The sequence below is a fragment of the Lactuca serriola genome, chromosome 7 (assembly GCF_051521515.1).
Source record: "Lactuca serriola cultivar US96UC23 chromosome 7, Lser_US96UC23_V15, whole genome shotgun sequence".
Taxonomy (NCBI): Eukaryota; Viridiplantae; Streptophyta; class Magnoliopsida; order Asterales; family Asteraceae; genus Lactuca; species Lactuca serriola.
This window is the reverse complement of record NC_136414.1, coordinates 78,182,631-78,201,651: the sequence shown is the minus strand read 5'-3', so window position 1 is coordinate 78,201,651 and position 19,021 is coordinate 78,182,631. Positions and strand designations below refer to the sequence as shown.

Genomic DNA, 19,021 nt, shown 5'->3' with positions numbered 1-19,021 from the left:
GGTTATACAACCCTTTTTGCATCCGGGTGTGATTTAAGACTGTAAATTCCGCATCTACAGCCTACAGGTAATATTTGGTTGTCACTAGCTAATAAAAACTATTAAATATAACCATTATCATGTCAAACCAACATAATAAATAAAGTACACCATGAATAAATACAAACTTGAAAAGACAATTGCACACAAATAAATTTGAAAGAAACCTTCAAATGAAGCCTATGAATGAAATCAAACGATTATGCGAACACCAATTGTTAACCTTTTTTGTCATTGAAGTCGTTGTAACTTTAGAACTTGGCTTGTAGCTGATCCACCACACTCTTATCCACTTGGAATGCCTTGGCTAGAATATCCGCTGGAATTGAAGCATTTGCTCCGAAAACAGCATTCGCAATTGTTATAGCACCTGGGTTTTGACTGCTTAATGCAGCAATAACAACAGCATTTCCATTACCCACATTCCGCTGGAAATGAACAAGTCCAACAGGGAACACGAAAACATCACCCTTTTGCAACACCTTGTTGATAAAGCGGTTATCAGGATTAGAAGTGACAAATCCAACTTGTAGAGTCCCTTCAAGAACTGTTAGAATCTCTGTGGCTCTTGGGTGGGTGTGAGGAGGATTAAGTCCCCATGGTGCGTAGTCAATTCGAACCATTGAGATGCCTAAAGTGTTTAGCCCCGGTAATTGAGTTGCAAAGACTGGGGTCACCTTTGATCCCAACTGGTTTGATGTGTTACCCCTGAGGCGTAGCCCACTGAAGAAGAAATCCTCGGCTTGAACGTGCATTGGGTTCTTGCATGTTACACCATTTACTTTAACTGCACGTTAAACAACATTTTGTTTGTTAATATAAAAGGTAAATCTAATTAAAAGAGCACATCAGATGTGTAACAATGACTCAATCAGTAGACAATACCTGAGCTGTTGGGGTCGGCTACACAAAAATCTTGAAGGGGGCTTGGCTCGTAGGCTAAGGCAAGGTAGTTAAAAGTAAGTGCTACAACACTCAATAGAATGAGTTTGTTCCACATTTCTTTTAATATTATGAATAACAGCAATAGAAAGATATAAGAATGAAAGCTGTAGGAAATGGAAGCAGTGGGGATGGTTTTTGTTGGTGAAAGAATCTGCTTTGTGGTTCAATATATATAGGTCTAATTTATGGTCCATGATTTTGTTCTTTAATGTGTCTTTCCGCATCCAATGTAAAATAATCTATCTGTTAGAATTGCCGTCTCATACATAAAAAACAACATTATTTCGCTCTACTACATTAATATGAATTAGAGGGCTGAGTTTGGATAAGAAATTGCGCAGACGGCTTTTTCGGTTATGTAATTCTTTTATAGTGCCAAGAAATGGTCAATTTCATTCCTGAAAGGCTGAAACGTTAAAAAAGCCAAATTGCCTACCATCTTCCTTTTAAGTGCTAATTTTACACGATTAATGAAAAAGGAGATGACATCGACAATGATTAGTAATTACCTTTGTGGTGAGGGCGATATAGGATAGTTAAGTCGCTTTGGCCCATGTGTGTGTATTTTTTATTATTTTTTTTTGTAGGGGTGTGTATGAGGCGGTTTGGTTCAGTTATTGGTAAAAACCGAACCATAACGATTATGATTAGTTACTGCATTTTGGTACTCATCGGATATGGTTATTATTGGTTATGATTAATGATTTTTGTTGGTTAACGATTTTGATTAATGGTTAATATTGGTTAACCATAATGTTTAAAATAATATAAATGGTAAACGTATATTGGCATAAAAATTGAAAAATAATACAAAAATGTCCTCGGCACCAATATTTGTAACCTAGCTTATAGTAATAGAATAAAATGTATACCATTGATACTCAGAGTGAGATAACACATAATAACATTCAAAAAAAAAATTCAATAAAAATATACAACATTTAATAAAATTGACATTAATAATTTCATATATTGATAACTGATATTAACATTAAAATAAAGCCAAACATTTATACACGTTCAATGCGATTAAATCAAAAACTATAAAATAAAATAGGCAAACATTCATATTATGTGTTTTCTAGATAAAAAAAATCTAATCACTCATTTATATTCAATGTGGTTAACTCAAAAACAGTAAATAAAAAAAGCCAAAAAATTCAAAAAAAAAAAAAAAAACATTCTTAATATTTCATAAAGTCAAGAAGAACCAAAAACTTAACTTGCATAGAAGTCTTGATTACAAAGTCAAAAAATCTTTCAAACATGATTATAAAGTCAAAATAATCTTCGATTAGGATTAACAGTGTGAGAAGCCTCCGATTAGGATTATGAGTGTGAAGATTAAACTAATTAGGAATAATGTTTACAAATTGTAACATTAGCCGATTAGAAATTACAATATTAATCAATAACCTAACTCAATGCATGATTGAAAGATTTTGTGTGTCTGCGTGATCAACTTTTGGTGGTTTGATTGCTCGTTTATCTCTAGGTAAGTGAGGATTAATGAATTGTATTCTGAAAATTTAATGGATCTTAAATAAGTTTGACTATATTATTTTATATATAATCTATAATTTTTATATATTAAAATATAAAGTTAGCAGTTCGGTTAATAATGGTTCGGTTAACCTATAAAACCATAACAGAACCGTTAATTACCGGTTAACAAAAATTAGAAACTGAACCAACGGTTTTTAAAATGGTTCGGTTATACTGGTTAATTTGGTTTTGGTTCTGTTTTTTGGTTATTATGCTCACCCCTATTTTTTGAGCCTTTCCATGTACCTTGACAAAGTGGAAAATCTATAATAGAACAACGCGTGGTTGCCTAATCAAGTGAAGTCGATAAAAACGGAAAATTATCATTAGATTTTTTCTTCCTAATCTCTTCCAGCTTTCGCATGTGATACACCTCCTCATCCTCTACTTCGTTCTTCTCATTCTTCCTTCGCAACATGCACTCATTTGCAGGATGGTTTCTAGCATGACAATAATTGCAATCGTATCCGGAGTCACCAACGACCTTTTTCTCCTTCTTCTCTTCCTCTTTCTGAGAACTACTTTTGTTCTCCTCTTTCACTTTCTTTGAGTTATAGCTTCCCTGTCAGTTCCTATTTTTGCTTGAAGGAAACTTCTTTCTAGGAAATCGCTTAGGGTTAGACACCATTAAAGCATAAACTTCGTTTGAGAGCTCGAACTCAGAATGATCTGAATCAGATCTGTCATCAGCAACAGTCTTGCCTTTCGCAACTAAGGCTAAAGGCCCTATCCCAGACACCACCTTTGCCTCTTTCATTACTTCACTCTCTCGCGCCTTTAGAATTCCTACAAGCTTCGCAAGACTATAGTTCTTGAACTGTTTGTGTGCTTTAACAGTTGACACCACTACCTTCCATTCTGATCCTAATCTGTTCATAAACGTAACCTTTTGCTTAATCACCTCACGTCCAATCCCGTGCTTCATCATATTACTGAGAATATGATTATATCGATTGAAAGTGACACTCAGAGTTTCATCAGAGTTTTGAATGAACTCGCCAAACTCGGATAACAAGAGTGTTTGAGTCGAGTGTTCTAGATCTGTGTCTGTGGAATAAAGCTCTCTGAACCTATACCATATGGCCTTCGTTGTGTCACACGAACTTACAAGACGAAAGGTATCTTATTGCAAAGCGAATATGATGATCCTCATTGCTTTAATGTTTCTTAAGAGTTTGTCTTTTTCGTCTTGAGGCACGTCCTTCACGTCAAGACGCATTTGATTGTATTCTTTCTGGGTTTTGATTGTTCTCTTGGTTTCTGTGTGAACGAACGGTCCTAGAGTGATTGCTTCACAAATCAGATAACCATTATCTTCTGAACCTACAACATAATCTTCAAAGTGCATTGCCCAGACTTCATATTCTTGAGGAAAAAGAATTGGATTCTTGTTGTCGATCCGATGCTGCTTGAGATATTCAAGGAGTTGATGTTTGAATCGTCGTTCTACATGGTGAAAAATCTTTTAATACCTGCAATTAATCAGACTGTAAACACTTATTAGGTTAATATCGAGATCACAGAGTTACGTCAATAGATCAGTGACGACTCTTAACAGATCCAATATTTGCGGAAACCCTAATAATTTCTTCAAACAGAAGAGATGCGTATTAAGTACACAGTCTCCTACTTTGATACCAATTGAAAAAATAAATCCTTTATGATCGAATAGATTAAAGCAGGCAAAACAAGAACACAATATGATCAAACAGGTGCTGAATGATTAATAGTCATGCCTCAGAAGAACTCGATGAAGAATTATTTCTGTAGAGGTGGAGAGTAGGGGTACAAAGATAATTCTCAAAAACTTGCTAAAATACGTAGCATGCATGCAGCTTATATGCTAACCCTAGCAGTAAATACGAGTGGACAGGCCTAATTCGTTTATACAAAATGGACTTCAAAAGAATAGGCCCAATGACGCAACACTTAATCTTCAACACACTTAAAATCGACGATGTTTGAGAGATTTTAACCAGTCCATATGACGAACGATGAGTTCAACAGAAGATCGGAATAAGACCAAAATAAAGTACCAAAAGAAGCTTCCAAGGAAGCAACACAGACAACAAATCGAGAAACCCTAACTCAAAAACAGATCAAACAATGGAAAAAACGATGCAATAATATGAACCTGCTCTGATACCATGTTAAAACGTATAAAACTACAGATTTATTCATAACATCAACAGATCTTTATTTAAACGAGAAATAAGACCCGGTTGGTATTCAAGAAACTTACAACTAAAAACTCACTACATCAACACTCACTCTCAGACATATAAACCAATCAAGAGATTTCTACTCTACAAAACAAGACTGACAAGATTCAGATTCTAAACTAGAACAAACCCTAAACTGTAGAAGAAGAAGAAGACTCAAGAATAGAGAAACTCAATAAGGTGTGTGATAACAACTAATCTGAATGACTCCAAAAACACAGCTGAGCCAACATATATACCTCGGGTAATATTCTTGAACAAAACCCGAACGTATTTGACCCATACCCATTCTCAAAGATCTGCGTGTTTCCTCCTTATTTACAAAAAGTGAGTTGCACCCCCTACACTTAATGAAACAATACACAACACATCCAAACACCACAATTCTTTCTTAATCCTTACAACGAAATATTTCTTCAAGTTTACAGTTTTAACCCAGTTTAAGAAAAATCTCCAATGTTAATCTTGAATTATAAACAATTATATTTTTAACAGGATTTTTCCTCCCAATTCGCTACTAAGGATGAGATGCGCGTTTTCCTAAAAAATTATAAAACGACAAGTAATTTTAAGGCACGCAAAAATGCGTGTCTTAAATCCTTCAAATTTTATAAGAGAGGACATTTTCTTTACGATACCCAAATTTGTGTATCTTAAATCAATGCGTGTAATAATTTGCGTGTCATTAAAGGCCTATTTTCTAGTAGTGGAGGTTGATATTGCTATTGCTTGGTTGCTTCTTTAGTTTGTTCTATAGAGAAGTTGAAAACCCTAGTTATTTCTCATAGTTTTTGATTAATGGAATGAAAACGAAGAAGAGATGCTTTTACTCTCATTTGCTGATACGTGTTGCTACTTACCTGGCTTGAGAATATGTTATTATGTTGTTTTTAATTACTAGGTCATCAAGGATACAGACCCACCCCGTTTCCTAGCCAAAAAGGTTGTAATTGACAACAATTTTGTAACTTAAATGACATTGCACAAAAATCACTTTAGTGAGCAATCCGGGACAAAACCAATAGTTAATTATATTACATTGTCATTTTCCATTTTTGGGAAAAACGACACACTTGAGAAAATGCATATGGAATTTATAAATTTGGACAAAATTTCTTAAAAGTTTAGGACACCCATAAATATGTAGATTAGAAAATTAAGTTCCAAAGGAAACAGTAATTTGAAATAACGAACATAGAAATGCTTCATTACTTCCTTGGAATAGAGGTTAAACATAATGAGAAAGGAATCACAATCTCTCAAGCAGAAATACTCTCAAGAGATCTTAAAACGCTTTCACACGGAGAGTGGAACTCCATGTACAACGCCCATGGTTGAAAAGTGCATTGATTCTGCCACCAGACCTGATAATAGGTTTGCAGTGAGGTTGATCAGCCATTTCTAGGAATTCCCCAAACACGATCCAACAAGATATCAAAGTTATTGATTATCATATACCCTTACCACACTCATAATCCCCAACTCAATAATGACATATTTTCTAGATTTTATTGGTTATACAACCCTTTTTTGCATCCGGGTGTGATTTATGACCGTAAAATTCCGCGTCTACAGCCTACAGGTAGTATTTCGTTGTCACTAGCTAATAAAAACTATTAGATATAACCATTATCATGTCAAACCAACATAAGGCCTTGTGGTATACATACCACGAATGGAATCGTGGTGTTGGCCACGATAACGGATCGTGCACACCACCCCGACGTTCCATGGTCGGGGTTGGTCGTGCTTCTTCATGTCCCCGATGACGGATTCAAATGAGCAATGTGATTGGTTGTTGGGTTTTTTGGCCATTGAACGGCTACTTTGGCTGTTTTTTTTTTTTTTTTTTTTTTTTTTTTTTTCAAACTCAATTCACTAAATATAAATAAACCTTCTATTATACTAAAACTTACACCTCATTCTATTCTCTAAAACCACAAAACACATACACATGGATTCCACAATACATATGGAATTTTTAAAAAGTTTTGACTCGAATGACAACGTAGAATTCGTCGAGACATTCTTCAATGTTGTGCAACACATTCACGACGAAGAAAGTTCGAATGCAGCTCGTACAAGGGCGATCGTCAATCGTGATCGCCAAGCCGCGCACGACTTATTGGTACGTGATTACTTTGCTGATAATTGTCTTTATAATGACGACTCGTTCGAACGTCGTTTCCGTCTGAATAAGGCTTTATTTTTACGTATTAGTAATGCTTTAGAATCTCGTTATGATTTTTTCAAACAAAAACCCGACGCTAGAGGAAGAATGAGTTTTAGTAGTATACAAAAATGTGCGGCTGCTCTTAGGTATTTGGGATACGGTATAACATTTGATGCATCTGACAAATACTTGAAAGTATCCGAGAGGACCACAGTTGAATGTGTAGATTGGTTTTCTGCATATGTTTATGAGGTTTTTCACGAAGAATATTTGCGCAAACCTACTCAACGTGATATTGAGATATTATATTTGGCTCATGAAGAGAGGCATGGATTTCCGGGTATGCTTGGCAGTCTAGATTGTACGCATGTGGCTTGGGAAAAATGTCCAACTGCATGGTGTGGTTAGTTCACTCGAGGAGATATAGGTGAACCAACTGTCATCCTAGAAGTTGTTGCATCTCAAGATTTGTGGATATGGCATGCCTTTTTTGGAGTAGCGGGGTCTAACAACGACCTTAATGTTCTTGGCCACTCTCCAATTTTCAACGATATTTGGACCGGCAAAGCACCTGATATGACGTTCACGGTGAACGGGCACGCGTACAAATACGGTTACTACCTTGGTGATGGGATATACACAGATTATTCTACATTGATGAAGGCATATTCGGTTCCTCGAAGTGAAAAGGAATTTTTTTTACAAAAAAACACTAATCGGCGAGAAAGGATATCGAGAGGGCATTTGGAGTCCTTAAGCAGACATGACATGTAGTGAAATATGCTACACGACTCTGGGATAAAGAAAGAATTAAACGAATGGTCCTAGCATGTATTATAATGCATAATATGATTATTGAAGATGAAGGTCGAGCGATTTGCACGTATGATCCGAACGACGTTGTCGTTCCAATTAAGGAGTTCGTACCCGGAATGAATGTTTTTTTAGAGCGAGTTGTTGAAATTCATAACAGGGAAACGTATTTCAATCTTCGAGAAGATGTCGCGGAACATTTGTACCAACGTAGCATGAACGACGATTAAGATTTTTATATGTATGTTTGTTCGTTTTTTTAATTAATGTAATGTTTTTTTTTTCTAGATTAACTAAGTAATGTAGTTTGAAGTTGTTATTTTATTTTTATAATTAATGAAAAAATAGTTTTAAAAAAATGAAAGCTTTTTAATTATAAAAAATGTAATTTTATTGTATTTTTGAATTAAAAAAAATAAATAAAAAATAACGATGTGGAGTAGTGTGTTAGTGGTAGGTATCCCATATTAATGGTAGTAGAATGTGGTGCTGAAGTGGTACCCATCATATATGTGGTATGTGGTGTAAATACAAACTTGAAAAGACAATTGCACACAAATAAATTTGAAAGAAACCTTCAATAGAAACCTATGAATGAAATCAAACGATTATGCGAACACCAATTGTTAACCTTTTTTGTCATTGAAATCGTAGTAACTTTAGAACTTGGCTTGTAGCTGATCCACCACACTCTTATCCACTTGGAATGCCCTGGCTAGGATATCCCATGGAATTGAAGGATTTGCACCGAAAACAGCATTTCCAATTGTTATAGCACCTGGGTTTTGACTGCTTAATGCAGCAATAACAACAGCATTTCCATTACCCACATTCTGTTGGAAATGAACAAGTCCCACAGGGAACACGAAAACATCACCCTTTTGCAACACCTTGGTGATAAAGCGGTTATCGGGATTAGAAGTGACAAATCCAACTTGTAGGGTCCCTTCAAGAACTGTAAGAATCTCTGTGGCTCTTGGGTGAGTGTGAGGAGGATTTAGTCCCCATGGTGCATAGTCAATTCGAACCATTGAGATGCCTAAAGTGTTTAGCCCCGGTAATTGAGTTGCAAAGACTGGGGTCACCTTTGATCCCAACTGGTTTGATGTGTTACCCCTGAGATGTAGCCCACTGAAGAAGAAATCCTCCGCTTGAACTTGCATCGGGTTCTTGCATGTTACACCATTTACTTTGACTGCACGTTAAACAACATTTTGTTTGTTAAAATAAAAGGTAAATCTAATTAAAAGAGCACATCAGATGTGTAACAATGAGTAGAGAATACCTGAGCTGTTGGGGTCGGCTACACAAAAATCTTGGAGGGGGCTAGGCTCGTAGGCTAAGGCAAGGTAGTTAAAAGTAAGTGCTACAACACTCAATAGAATGAGTTTGTTCCACATTTCTTTTAATATTAAGAATAACAGGAATAGAAAGATATAAGAATGAGAGCTCTAGGAAAAAGAAACAGTGGAGATGGTTTTTGTTGGAGAAAGAATCTGCTTTGTGGTTCCATATATATAGGTCTAATTTGCATGATCCATGATTTTGTTCTTTACTATGTCTTTCCACATCCAACGAAAAATAATATATCTATTAGAATTGCCGTCTAACACGTAAAAACAGCATTAGGCCCCACTAAAATATGAATAGATGGTTGATCACTTTGGATTATAAAGAATTGGTCAGCCGGCTTTTTAGCTAGCTAATTCCTTTACGTTGCTAAGAATTGGTCAGTATCGGTTCTGAAATGTTAAAAAGCGAAATTACGTACCATGTTCCTTTTAAGTGGATAGCTAGTTAAGTCACTGCGGCTATATATTATATCTGTTAAAGAAAACAATATATTATCTGTAGCTGAAGTCCGGAAGGATGCCATTGTGAAAGGATACCATTATGTTAGAGTCTCCTACGAGGAGCTCATCTTTAGCGGCGACACTATTACCGGCGACAAGGGGCTTTACCGGCGACTCTAGATATTGTTGCCGCTAAAAGCCAATGTCGCTGGTAATAGTGTCGCCGATAAAGGGTTGCCACCCGAATCCGCGCTTTCCACCTCTGTTACATCTGAACCATTCGATGAGATATCCAATCCAACGAGTGGGGTGTCTTATCCTGTTTAACCTAATACCGGCGACATATGTGTCACGGCTAAAGGTTAAAAAATGTCGCCGCTCATAGTTCACTAAAAATAGCAATGTATTTTGATAGTTTTTGTTTATGTTTGACAATCTAACTTATAAGTTTATATATATTGTTATTAATTATGTAGTTGGAAATCTTCGTGCAATGCTCAGCGACCCGGCATGTAGAGATGAGTTTTATTCGTTTTTTCAATCCCACAATAATCAAGGAAACGATGGGAACGAAGATGGTGGTATGTAAGGATGCGTTTTATTTGCATATGTTGTCATGCTTTGCTACTTGGTAGATTGTAAAAATTTGGTTGTTTTGCTACTCGGATAGTATGACTTTTGATATTTAATTGTAATCGGATGTTTGTTTGTAATTTGCATTGACACTATTATGTTTGATATTTAATCGGATGTTTGTTAATATTTAATTAGCGTCGACACTATTATTTTTGATTTTTAATCGAATATTGTTATTACCGGCGACACTTTTACCGGCGACATTATCACCGCCAACCAAAATCATTAATTAAAAAAAATTAAAAAAATGAAAATTGTTATTACCGGCGACACTTCATTAGCGGCGACACAACTCATTAGCGGCGACATGGACGTTTCTCATTAGCGGCGACATAGTGATCAATAGCGATGAAGCAGTAGCGGCGACTCAATACCCGCGACGTGTCGCCGCTATTAGTATTACCGGCGACTTTTGTCGCCGGTAATGACCTTTTTCCTTGTAGTGTACATTAAAGTGTGGATGTGTTGCAACCGAACATAAAACTCACCTAGCTTTGATTAGGGACATATGATTTGGCGGGAAGACACCTGTTGTTGTGTTGTTGTGTGGTGTCACATAGGCCTAGACAGAATGTAAAAATGCGTAAAGGTACCAAACTGTGTCAGACACATGTGACCTGGTATCTATAGGGATGTGTGTCAATGCTATTGAAAGGTATGAGCTAGACAATGGTAATTAGGTCATTATATATTAAAACAATATTTATTATCAAGGTTTATGGTATTACTTCAGGAACCGATATGTTTGAACCATTGTATTGGTTTAAATCGATTTAATTTGTCGTTATTTTGTTAGTAATTCGTGGTTAATTACAGATAGTGCTCATGCAATCGATTTCATTTGTCGTTATTCCTGTCATTTTTTTTCACATCATTATTATCATTTTTCGAGCATCAAACATCATTTCGGACGACACAATATTATGTTGTTATTCCGTTAAAAATTCTCCAAAAAAATAGGGTTGAAAATTTTGTTGATTTTTCGTGGGTATTTTTCGGAAAAAAATTTCATTGGTGATTTAAACTGCTTTTCTATTAGGGGAGCGAAAATGGTCAAACCAGTATTATTTTTTACCGAAGATGAAGGAGCTAAGGGTGGAGGCTAACCGCTCGACAAACTAGAAAGAGTTAATGGTCACAAATTCGTCTTGATTAGTACATTTTTTTTTATTATGTAGTCTTGAAAAAAATGACAATAACGTGGATACACATTCAATTGTTTTTTTCGTGGATAGTGCTTTACAACTGGTGTTGGTCCTATATGTAACATTTGTTATGTTTCATCTTATGATGTTAAAATATTTTTAATGCAGTCTTTCAAACGTATTCAAAGTGTTAAATATGCAGTGTCTATAGAAAGTAATGAAATGGGGCATATGGTAAACAATGCTAAAATATATGCTAATTAACAAGTCAATTGAGTTGTTTGGTAGGTCTTAAAATGTGACTTTGGATGAAAGTTATTAGTTCAAATGTGCACTTATATAAGGAATTGTTGATTTAGCAAAGTGCATTGTTATTTTACTGAAAGGTGGGACAAAAGTATAAATGATAGAATATTAGTATTTGACATGTTATATCTACTAGAAAAAGTTATGATTTTATTTATACATGTCATAATATGTATTTAGATGGCGTAAGTATGAAGACTTGATAAAAATCTAAAGTACGTTGCCAATGGTACCGATTTCGGTTTCTATTCTACTTATAAAAAAGCCAAAATCAACTAAAAGTTAAATGCAAAAGATAATTTTTACACATATCTAAACCGTACACGTAAATCTAGTAAAAGCATTAGCATGAGTCCACATAAGCAAGCAAACTCATGTCTCTTACCATCTATCATCGTCTACCATCATCCATTGTGGTATACCTTTGTCTATATGGTCTTTTATTTTCTATTCCCATCTATCACCATCTACTATCAAGTATTACCACTTACATATTCATATCATCATATACATAAAGCTATAATCTACCAACCACCTAGGTTTTCGTTTTACCAATATGTTTAAATCAACGTTATAAATCTCAATCTAATAAGCACCATCAATTACACCTCCTTTATTGTCTTTTCCATATGATGGCCATCATACAACATACACAAGTAACACAACCTAACCGTCCTACAACCCCTCACTAAATTCTCACCTCTTTGTCGTTTGTACACGCCCTATTGCCGCCATATGATAAATAATAAAGTACATTGCTTTAATGGATAAAAAATGTAAGGAGATTATCTATATTGGTATAAAGAATATAGTACGTTGCTATTATGGTTAAAAATAACATATGATGATATTATGTATAAAAAATAATCTATTGCTATTATGGCAAAAAAGTAAAGTACATTGCCATTATGGATAAAAAATAATGTAAATTTCTATTATGAAAAAATTATTATGTTTCTGTTATTGATAAAAATGTATGTACGTTACACAAGGTTGTAAACGTCACTAGCCGGTAGTCGGGTGGTTGACTGAGGTGAAACGACTAATCGGTCTAGGCGGGATCAATCGGCACGTAAGCGGAGACCCTTAATTGTAATAGAATTTATTTTTTTTAAAAATTATAATACCTATATCCTAACAAAATAAGTAAATAACCATAAAACTTTTGTATATTCATTTGTCTAAATATTTAAATCATTGTACATAATAAATTTTAGACTATTTGACGATATTTTTAACAGTTTTAGTTATAAATCATCATAATTTAGTCACCCAATATCATAAATTTGACTAATCATGATTTTTTTTTTTTAATTTTCACTGTCTTGTTTTTTTATCGGCTTAGACCATCTAGATCGCCTAGGACCACCTACACCCGCCCAGGATTGACTCCGCCTAACTCGTCAAAGTAACATTAATCATAGATAGTAAGAGACCATCTAGACCGATTTTTACAACACTCGTGTTGCCTATATTGGTAAAAAAGATAAAGTACGTTGGTACTATGAATTAACAATAATATATATGGCTATAATGGTTTAAGTGTTGATAGATATAGTTTGTTTAATAATTATATGTGTTTTATTAACTTTTTAGGTTTGGGTGAGTTGCTAAGGGAAATGAAATGAAAAGCACGATAACATACTCAAGATCATATTGTAAGGGAAATGGAAATGAAACGAAAAAACACATGAAGATATTCAAGTTCAAATATCATAACTTTATGACACGATTTTGTAACACTCCCGTTAATCCAGTAAACTGATCATTTTAGTTTTTATGTTTGTTTGTTTATGCACTTGTTGAAAATGTATCTTTATTATATTTGTAGCCTTGTAGGTTATAAATTTGTGAAAACTTTTGTGTTGGATAATTTTTTGATTTATTTTTATTATCCTTGTGGTTGAATATGTATAACATGAGTTATTATTGTATAGGACTTTTTCTTCACTTTGGACGGATATAATATGGATTTGTTCGTATTTTATTAAACTACATATGAAAGGGTTTTACGCTTAATTACGATATCAAGATGTTTGAAAATGTGTCACTCTTCTTAGGTCAAGGGTTTAAGTCAAGCAGTGGACAAATGAATAGTTTTGGAGTAGGATTTAAAAGATATTGTGTAAGCCTAAAAAATAAAACTAAAAAAATAAAAAACTATTTTTTATGATGGGAAATTTGCAGCTAAAAACTCACTAATAGATTCGAATTGTATTCCATCTGAAACGATCAAAACCGACATCTATGGGTATTTAGTAGAATATGTAACACAAACCGGTCTTTGAGAACTGCGTCGGTAGCATTCAAAATTTTCTTTTGGAGAAGTGTGAAAGTATATATCCATTTGAAATCCTTGATAATTATTTGTCTACACCTTACTTCGTTAGATTTGTATTTCGGAATTCTGTGATAATAGCTTTTCCATACTATTACCACCGACGGAATTAGCAGTCGGAATGTTGCCATTTTTCTAATAGTGCCGGTGGCCTAAAACCTTGTAATCTTGGTTATATCATTAGTCGCTCGCAAAGTTACTTTTTTTTTTTACTTAATTAACATTTTAAACTATGTGTTTTTGATGTAGCAATGTAAATACATCATAATGACATGTGTTCTAGATTTTACTGTTTGTACAACCCTTCTTGCATTCTGGTGTGATTTAAGAGTGTAAAATTCCGCATCTACCGGTAATATTTTGTTGTAACTAATTAAAACTTTTAAAATTAATTATAACCTCTATCATGTCAAACCAACAGAACATATAAAGTACACAATGAATAATAAATACCAATTAACTTGAAAAGATAATTGCACACATATAATTCTGAATAGAAGCTTTAAATTAAAGAAGCCTATGAATGAAATCAAACGATTACCCCAACACCAATTGTAAACTTTTTTTGTCATTGAAATCGTTGTAACTTTAGAACTTGGCTTGTAGCTGATCCACCACACTCTTATCCACTTGGAATGCCTTGGCTAGAATATCCGCTGGAATTGAAGGATTTGCTCCGAAAACAGCATTTCCAATTGTTATAGCACCTGGGTTTTGACTGCTTAACGCAGCAATAACAACAGCATTTCCATTACCCACATTCCGTTGGAAATGAACAAGTCCCACAGGGAACACGAAAACATCACCCTTTTGCAACACCTTGGTGATAAAGCGGTTATCAGGATTAGAAGTGACAAATCCAACTTGTAGAGTCCCTTCAAGAACAGTAAGAATCTCTGTGGCTCTTGGGTGAGTGTGAGGAGGATTTAGTCCCCATGGTGCATAGTCAATTCGAACCATTGAGATGCCTAAAGTGTTTAGCCCTGGTAACTGAGTCGCAAAGACTGGGGTCACCTTTGATCCCAATTGGTTTGATGTGTTACCTCTGAGGTGTAGCCCACTGAAGAAGAAATCCTCCGCTTGAACTTGCATTGGGTTCTTGCATGTGACACCATTTACTTTGACTGAAAGTTAAACAACATTTTGTTTGTTAAAATAAAAGTTAAATAGTTAAAAGAGCACATCAGATGTGTAACAATGAGTAGACAATACCTGAGCTGTTGGGGTCGGCTACACAAAAATCTTGGAGGGGGCTTGGCTCGTAGGCTAAGGCAAGGTAGTTAAAAGTAAGTGCTACAACACTCAATAGAACGAATTTGTTCCACATTTCTTTTAATAATAAGAATAAAAGCAATACAAAGATATAAGAATGTGAGCTCTAGGAAATAGAAACAATGGAGATGGTTTTTATTGGTGAAAGAATGTGCTTTGTGGTTCCATATATATAAGGCTGATTTGCATGGTTCATGATTTTGTTCTTTACTGTGTCTTTCCGCATCCAATGAAAAATAATATATCTATTAGAATTGCCGTCTAACACGTAAAAACACCATTAGGCCCCACTACAATATGAATAAATGGCAGATCACTTTGGATTATAAGGAATTGGTCAGCCGGCTTTTTAGCTGCTTTAATTCCTTTATGTTGCCAAGAATTGGTCAGTATCAGTTCTGAAATATTAAAAAGCTAAATTGCGTACCATGTTCCTTTTAAGAGCTAATTTTACAAATTAATAACACTCGGCATGAGAGTGATTATCGTATGTGTCTACACTACAAGAAATGTTGGCATTAGCGGCGACGCAGGCATTAGCGGCGACATGTAATTGACGTGTTACATGTCGCCGCTAATGCCAACCTAATAGCGATCCGCGTCAAACAAACCCCGTCCGTCTGATTTGTTTTCAATCGAAGGGTCGTAGAGGAACGAAAAAACGCGCTGACTTTTTCTCTCCAGGATGTCGCCGCTAATACCAAGGCGTCGCCGCTATTGTCCATCGCCGCTAAAGGCCTTCATAGATAACCCCCCATCAACTTCCTTTTCTCATTCTGTGTCGTTCTTTTCTGCGTCTCTCACTGAAAACCGGCGACGAACTTAGAGGACCCGCGACACAAGCGACTGCCGACCACCAGCCGCTCCTGCCGCCACAAAGCTGACACACCGCCGACCACCTCCATTACTGGCGACCTATAGCTCCAATTCTGAATTTTTGACATTGAAGGTCGAATTCGTCCCTATTTTCTATTATTTTTGTGTTTTGGTGCTAAGTTGGGTGGTAAATTGGTAGTATTTTTCAATTTAGTTGTGTGATGATTCATGTTTTTTGTGTGATTATCTTTGGATTGATGGATATGGAAGTGTTTATGCATGTTGTGGGATTATATATGTTCTTTTTTTTTCTTCAGATTTGTGGGAAGTGTTTATGCATTTTGTATATGTTTTTTTGATTTATGTTTATACCACATTGGTTTAAATATGAATTTTGGCATGAAATTGAAATTGGATATTGAAATTGGATGTATATATACATTTGTTTGATTTTGTATTTAGATGTATACATTTGTATGAAATTAAAATTAGATGTATGCATTTGTTTGAAATTGGATGTATACATTTGTTTGAAATTATATGTTTAATTGTATGAAATTACAATATGCAAGTTGTATTTTATGTTTGAAATGAAATGAAAATTAGAATTGAATGTATTGTATACATGTATGATTATGTGATATTTAGGATTAATAATTTGGCTTAATTAGGTTATTAATAGCAACTTACTTCTAGTAATGTATTGTATATGGTTTGAAGTGCTTAATTTTGTTAGTGACTTAATGTTGGTCATTACAACTTTAGCTTAATTAGGTTACTAATAGTTTTTATTTTAAAAAAAATCAATAAAAAATAATAAACTAATTGTAAAATCAAATTAAATTAGTTTTAAAATCGAGTTAATATTAGTATAAGAATAAAATAAATTAGTACAAAAAATTAAACTAATGAAAAAAAGAAAATATTAAATTAATTAGAAAATAAAAATAAATTACCTTTAAAATCAAATTAAACTAATTATAAAATCAAATTAATATTAATATTAAAATAAAATAAAATAAAGTTAATTATAAAATCAAATTAAATTAATGTTAAAAAAAACTAATAACAAAAAAGAAAATATTAAATTAATTATAAAATAAAATTAAGTTAATTTTTAAATCAAAGTGCTTAATTTTGTTAGTGACTTAATGTTGGTCATTACAACTTTAGCTTAATTAGGCTATTAATAGCAACGTACTTCTAGTAATTTTAATTTAATTAGAGAATAAAATTAAATTAATTTAAAAAAAATAAATAAAGTAATAAATTAATTGTAAAATCAAATTAAATTAGTTTTAAAATCAATTTATTATTAAAATTTAAATTAAATAAAATTAGGTTTAAAAAATTAAACTAATAACAAAAAATAAAATATTAAATTAATTAGAAAATCAAAATAAGTTACCTTTAGAATCAAATTATATTAATTATAAAATGTAATCAAATTAATTATAAAATCAAATTAATATTAATATTAAAATAAAATAAATTAATTATAAAATCAAATTAAATTAATTTCAAAAAATAAACTAATAGCAAAAAAGAAAAGATGAAATTAATTAGAAAATCAAAATAAGTTACCTTTAGAATCAAATTAAACTAATTATAAAATCAAATTAAATTAATGTTAAAAAAAAACACTAGTAACAAAAAAGAAAATATTAAATTAATTATAAATAAAATTATGTTAATTTTAAAATCAAAATGCTTAATTTTGTTAGTGACTTAATGTTGGTCATTATATCTTTAGCTTAATTAGGTTATTAATAGCAACGTACTTCTAGGAATTTTAATTTAATTATAGAATAAAATTAAATTGATTTTAAAAAAATCAATAAAAAAGAAAATATTGAATTAATTATAAAATCAAATTATGATGTTATAATTAACAAAAATCAATAAAAAGAAAATATTAATAAAAGTTGGACTACTAACAAAAATCATACTAGAAATAACTCCCGTGTTTGAATACTTTTTGAATCATCGACTTTATGAATCATCTATTTGATTTTTGCTTCCCGTAGAGTAATCCATAAACACTAAACTATGTTTCAATTGCATTTTGTCTATTGATAAAAGCTGGACTACTAGTCCACATCGTCAATCTCTCGAGTTCCAGCTAGGACTCTTTTGTCCAGAGATCCATGTTACACCTAGATTGTAAAGGTGAAACCAGATGTCCATGTGAGCAATGTGGTAATCATTACTTCATGGATCCGAAAGCAATGAGATGTCATGTTCCTATATATGGTTTAAGTCAGTCATACGAAACATGGATATATCACGGTGAACCTTTAATTCCTCTGGTTGTAGATATTGTGTTGCCAAGTAACGAGATGGTTGATGTTATTGACGGTGTTATGTGGGAGTCGAGAGACAATGATACCAACATCGATGAAGGAACCTCGAACACAAGTCATTGCAAATTTGTACCATTTGTAAAGAGAGTCGGTGGATTGATAAAAACACCAAGGGTAAGAAGGTGGCTCATAAGGTGTTACGGTACTTCCCAGTGACCCCTAGACTACGATGTTTGTATTGTTCAAGGTAAACTTCCAAAAATATGATATAGAATAGTATCGGGAGATCAGAAGATGGTGTGATGCATCATCCTGTTGATGGAGAGTCTTGGCAAAAATTTGATGTAGATTACCCTGACTTCTCGAGTGAACCTAGCAACGTACGCCTAGGGCTGGCAGCTAATGGCTTTAATCCATTTGGTAACATGTGTAATCCGCATAGTACGTGGTTTGTCGTACTCACCACATACAATCTTCCACCATGGATTTGTATGAAAGAGTCATCATTCATGTTGGCCTTGTTGATTCCCTGCCCTAAAGCACCTGGAAAGGACATAGATGTTTTCCTTAGGCTGTTAGTGGAAGAGCTAAAGTTTTTATGGCACTCGGGCGTACGTATTAAAGACGCAACGACAAACACATTCTTTACGATGAAAGCTATGTTGTTATGGACAA

General features: G+C 33.8%; 4 protein-coding genes across 4 annotated transcripts; 1 reads left to right on the top strand and 3 right to left on the bottom strand.

Annotated features, from left to right (window-relative positions):
* Window positions 1–290: 290 nt before the first annotated feature.
* On the bottom strand, window positions 291–1,039 carry LOC145062127 (putative germin-like protein 2-1). Its single transcript, XM_079009765.1, has 2 exons — window positions 925–1,039; window positions 291–826 (listed from the first exon to the last, which is right to left on the bottom strand). The coding sequence occupies exons 1-2, from the start codon at window positions 1,037–1,039 to the stop codon at window positions 291–293; spliced, it is 651 nt and encodes a 216-aa protein (XP_078865891.1).
* A 5,684-nt stretch (window positions 1,040–6,723) lies between these two features.
* On the top strand, window positions 6,724–7,332 carry LOC145064139 (uncharacterized). The gene has a single exon (XM_079011645.1). It carries the CDS (start codon window positions 6,724–6,726, stop codon window positions 7,330–7,332), a length of 609 nt encoding a protein of 202 aa, XP_078867771.1.
* A 1,041-nt stretch (window positions 7,333–8,373) lies between these two features.
* On the bottom strand, window positions 8,374–9,137 carry LOC145061975 (putative germin-like protein 2-1). The gene is made up of 2 exons (XM_079009572.1): window positions 9,023–9,137; window positions 8,374–8,932 (listed from the first exon to the last, which is right to left on the bottom strand). The coding sequence occupies exons 1-2, from the start codon at window positions 9,135–9,137 to the stop codon at window positions 8,397–8,399; spliced, it is 651 nt and encodes a 216-aa protein (XP_078865698.1). The 3' UTR covers window positions 8,374–8,396.
* A 5,365-nt stretch (window positions 9,138–14,502) lies between these two features.
* LOC145061862 (putative germin-like protein 2-1) lies at window positions 14,503–15,320 on the bottom strand. The gene is made up of 2 exons (XM_079009441.1): window positions 15,168–15,320; window positions 14,503–15,079 (listed from the first exon to the last, which is right to left on the bottom strand). The coding sequence occupies exons 1-2, from the start codon at window positions 15,280–15,282 to the stop codon at window positions 14,544–14,546; spliced, it is 651 nt and encodes a 216-aa protein (XP_078865567.1). The 5' UTR covers window positions 15,283–15,320; the 3' UTR covers window positions 14,503–14,543.
* Between the last annotated feature and the right edge of the window lie 3,701 nt (window positions 15,321–19,021).